We start from the raw sequence: 3,388 nt of genomic DNA, 5'->3' as shown, positions 1-3,388 counted from the left end.
TCTCTCTTTTTTTTTTTTTTTTTTTAATTTTTTCTTTCCTTAGAAATTTTTAAGAAATTGATCATGAATTTTTTCATAAAATACTGTAATAAAAAAAAAGGGGGTTTGATGACAAGATTTGAAAAAGAAATAAAGAATTATTGTAATGTGATAAACTTAATTTTAGTAAAAACATTGTCTAATAATTTATGATAATGCAAGAGAAAGACAGTAGGAAAAACAAAAAAAAAATCCAAATGATAAAGAATGAATGGTTACCTAGTTATCAACGAAACTGTTAATTGGGACAGCTAGCATTTGTTTTTTTGGGTAAATTAATGAAAATCCATTCTGAGAAGGCATATTATGCTTAGTTAATTACAAGTGGATCGTGACGGATTTCAGAATTGGAGTTTTATTCACTTACTACACTGAAATCCAAGGCAAAGAAGAATATTAAAAAGAAAAAGAAAAAAAAGATTGTTTCTTTGTTATCTCGTGGTGCTATCAAACACACACCTTTCAATTTTATAACACGTTAATAAACGACGTGCCGTCAGCAGATCTGAACCTGTGGTCCAACACCACTACGCTGATGCCTGAACACCGACGAGCACTCCGGCAACTCTCCAAGATCGGCAAACAACGACTCATCCTCATCTCCCATCGGAAAAAACATTGATGCCATGTCAGCATCCGCCTCTCCCTCGGCAAAAAAAGGTGTCTCAAGTATAGTTGAAGAGGTTGTCTCGATTTCACCAAACCATGAAAATTCATCTGAAGTTGTAGATATGAGTGACCCGTCGTTTCCAAGATCCGTGAACTTTTCTTCGTACTCGGGTTCTGTGTTATCAGGTTGGGTTGTGGAGCCTTCGGGTTTGGTACTAGTGTTGTGTTTTGGAGAGGAGGAGTTATGGTGGTTCTTATGATGGTTGTTGGATCTAGAAGGAGGTGGCGAAGGGTGGTTGTGTTCACAGGAGTAGGTGATAACCAGCATTCTTGGGTCCACTTTACTCCTCTCTACTTGTTTTCTAGCTGGACAGCCCTTCGAGCTACTACACCTATAGTAGCCTCTGTAGACAATAAAACATAAAACAAGAAGTACCTTATCAATATCTTGAAATTCTTGATCAACATTTTTTATCTATCATGTTCTTGAAAAAAAAAAAAACAAAGAAAGAAGAGAAGATTACATGTTGTTATAATCATCTTTTATATATATATATATATGCATTTGATATATAATTAAACGCATTAAAAAATAAAACTCAAAATCAGAAAGCAGTCTGGGCAATGTCTTGATTTACATGACCATGCTTGCATGATCTGTGGCGATGGAAAAAAACTCGCCACTTATTATCTATGGCAACGAAGAAACTGCCGCCAGAGAACGGATTTGTAGAGAGTTCAATTTTTATATTTGAAAGATATTGATCAAATATATTTGCATAATTCTGCAACTAATCACATATATTTACAGTAAAGAAATGCCCTGGAAGCATAATCTCCGTCGCCATAAGTTTTTTACGAGGAGTTTTCATTCATTATTTCTTCTGGAACAGAAAGAATCAGTCCAAATTAATTTAAACAAGATACACTTCAATGAAAGAAAAAGGAAAGATGTGTGTGATCGGAGTTGGAAGAAGAGGGAAGGGTTACCTGGGGTAAGGTGAGCCTTTGATTGGCTTTTGGCCATACTTTCTCCAAGCCCAAGAATCAGACGGCGGTGAAGCATTTTCGCCCTTCAGCCTTGAGCCTTCTAAGTCCTTGATTGGCGCTGTCACAACTCTTTTTTGCATGGCCTTCTTACTGAGACAAACACCATTAGGTCAAATATTTCGTTTTCGGCACGTGCATGCTTATAAAACAACCATGGACATGCCATTTCTTCCTCTCTTTCTCTCTCTCCAACCAAGCACACATACACCATGATCTCAAACTCTGCAAAATTCTTCTGAATAATTCTAATGAATGGGATATGTAAAGATTAATTAAGTACCTTCGTTTGGTAGAGGAAGTAGAGGGCATCTTCATATCGTTAGAAGGAGGTGATTCTGGACCGCTTTCCTGAGCACTATTGTCATTTTCTTCTTGCTCAGTGATCAGAGGGTTGATGTTGAACCTTCTGTCCATTGATGCTCTTAATTTGCCGCCGCAAGAGAGCTGATTTATGTACTTACTGGATGCCCTTAATCACCGAGGATATTCAGAGGATATTCAGATGCCGGCAAAGATGATGACCACGGAGGAGGACAAGGAGAGAGAGAGAGAGAGAGAGAGAGAGAGGATAACTAAGAAGGGGTTTAGATGGTGATGTGAAGAGAAAAAAGAAATGGGGGAGAGGGTGGAGAAAGAGAGGTGATAGCCCTTTCAAAAATTGGCCGCCATGTTGACAGATGCGCTTCTGATATTTACATTATTGAGGCTGTGCAAGCTCATGTGAATATAATCCAAAACTTATTTTTCTATTGCAATTTGATGACGACCCTTCCTTCCTAGAACTTTGATTATTCCAAACCCATGTCTTGATTGGAGCTCCACCAATCAACACGCTTCATTTTTTGCCCTACTATATTATACCATTTCTCCTCTTGTTTTTTTGTTTAGCCTTTTTTATTTTTTTCCCAACAACCACCTAAACATATTTTATAGGAGTACATAGTTTTTTTTTTTTTTTTTTTTGAGGCTTCAGACAAAAAATTAATATATGATTAAGTACTTTGATTGAGACAGAAATTGTTTTTGAAATCCTGGGCTCCAGAACAGTTATTGAATTAAGACCGATTAACTGCTCGTTTGTCATTGCTGTCAAACTTGCTTTTCAAAAAAATTTCAATTTTTTTTTGTTAAAATTGAATGCGGTTTGTACTTTTTGGATTGTTTTGATGTGCTGATATCAAAAATGATTTTTTAAAAAAAAAAAAAATATTATTGATATGCTTTTCGGCACGAAAAACTATTTAAAAAACAACCGCTACCACACTTTCAAATATCCTCTAAAGAATTGATCATTTACTACTCCCAAGTTCAAGTTCACATTGTACACAGCCATAGAAATTAAATGTGCTCTCTCTACAATCAAGGGAAAGTTTTTTTTATTTTGGAGCGTCACGAGGTTATCCATTCCTTATTTTAAGTTATATATATAGTATATCCTTATGTCTTATGTTAGATGTAGTTTCTTTTTTTGAATAATCATTGAAACTATACTAAAAAGACCATAAAATCAATAGCTAGAATAATATATAGATGAAACAGAAAAAAAATAAAAAAAAAAACAAGAAGAAAAAAAACTAGTGTTTGTCAGCTATAACAAAAAAATAAAAAAACAAAAACAATTAAAAAAAAAAAAAAAACCCGGTGAAACTCGACTGATTCGGTAATTTTTGTTTAAAATTCAATTACAATT

At 34.8% G+C, this 3,388-nt stretch overlaps 1 protein-coding gene across 1 annotated transcript; it reads right to left on the bottom strand.

Moving 5' to 3' along the window:
• Window positions 1-376: 376 nt before the first annotated feature.
• Window positions 377-2,407, bottom strand: LOC118055045 (probable WRKY transcription factor 65). The gene is made up of 3 exons (XM_035066830.2): window positions 1,979-2,407; window positions 1,639-1,788; window positions 377-1,052 (listed from the first exon to the last, which is right to left on the bottom strand). Exons 1-3 carry the CDS (start codon window positions 2,110-2,112, stop codon window positions 536-538), a joined length of 801 nt encoding a protein of 266 aa, XP_034922721.1. The 5' UTR covers window positions 2,113-2,407; the 3' UTR covers window positions 377-535.
• Between the last annotated feature and the right edge of the window lie 981 nt (window positions 2,408-3,388).

This window comes from Populus alba, chromosome 11 (genome assembly GCF_005239225.2).
Source record: "Populus alba chromosome 11, ASM523922v2, whole genome shotgun sequence".
In the NCBI taxonomy this organism is placed as follows: domain Eukaryota; kingdom Viridiplantae; phylum Streptophyta; class Magnoliopsida; order Malpighiales; family Salicaceae; genus Populus; species Populus alba.
This window is presented reverse-complemented; position numbering and strand designations above follow the sequence as displayed.

Bases quoted from the DNA above. Each gene is read 5' to 3' on its own strand.
- LOC118055045 (XM_035066830.2), bottom strand. From the start codon at position 2,112: ATGGACAGAAGGTTCAACATCAACCCTCTGATCACTGAGCAAGAAGAA. The intron at 1,789-1,978 runs GTACTTAATTAA...TGTTTGTCTCAG, and splicing joins ACTTCCTCTACCAAACGAAG to TAAGAAGGCCATGCAAAAAA. The intron at 1,053-1,638 runs GTAACCCTTCCC...TATTGTCTACAG, and splicing joins AAAGGCTCACCTTACCCCAG to AGGCTACTATAGGTGTAGTA.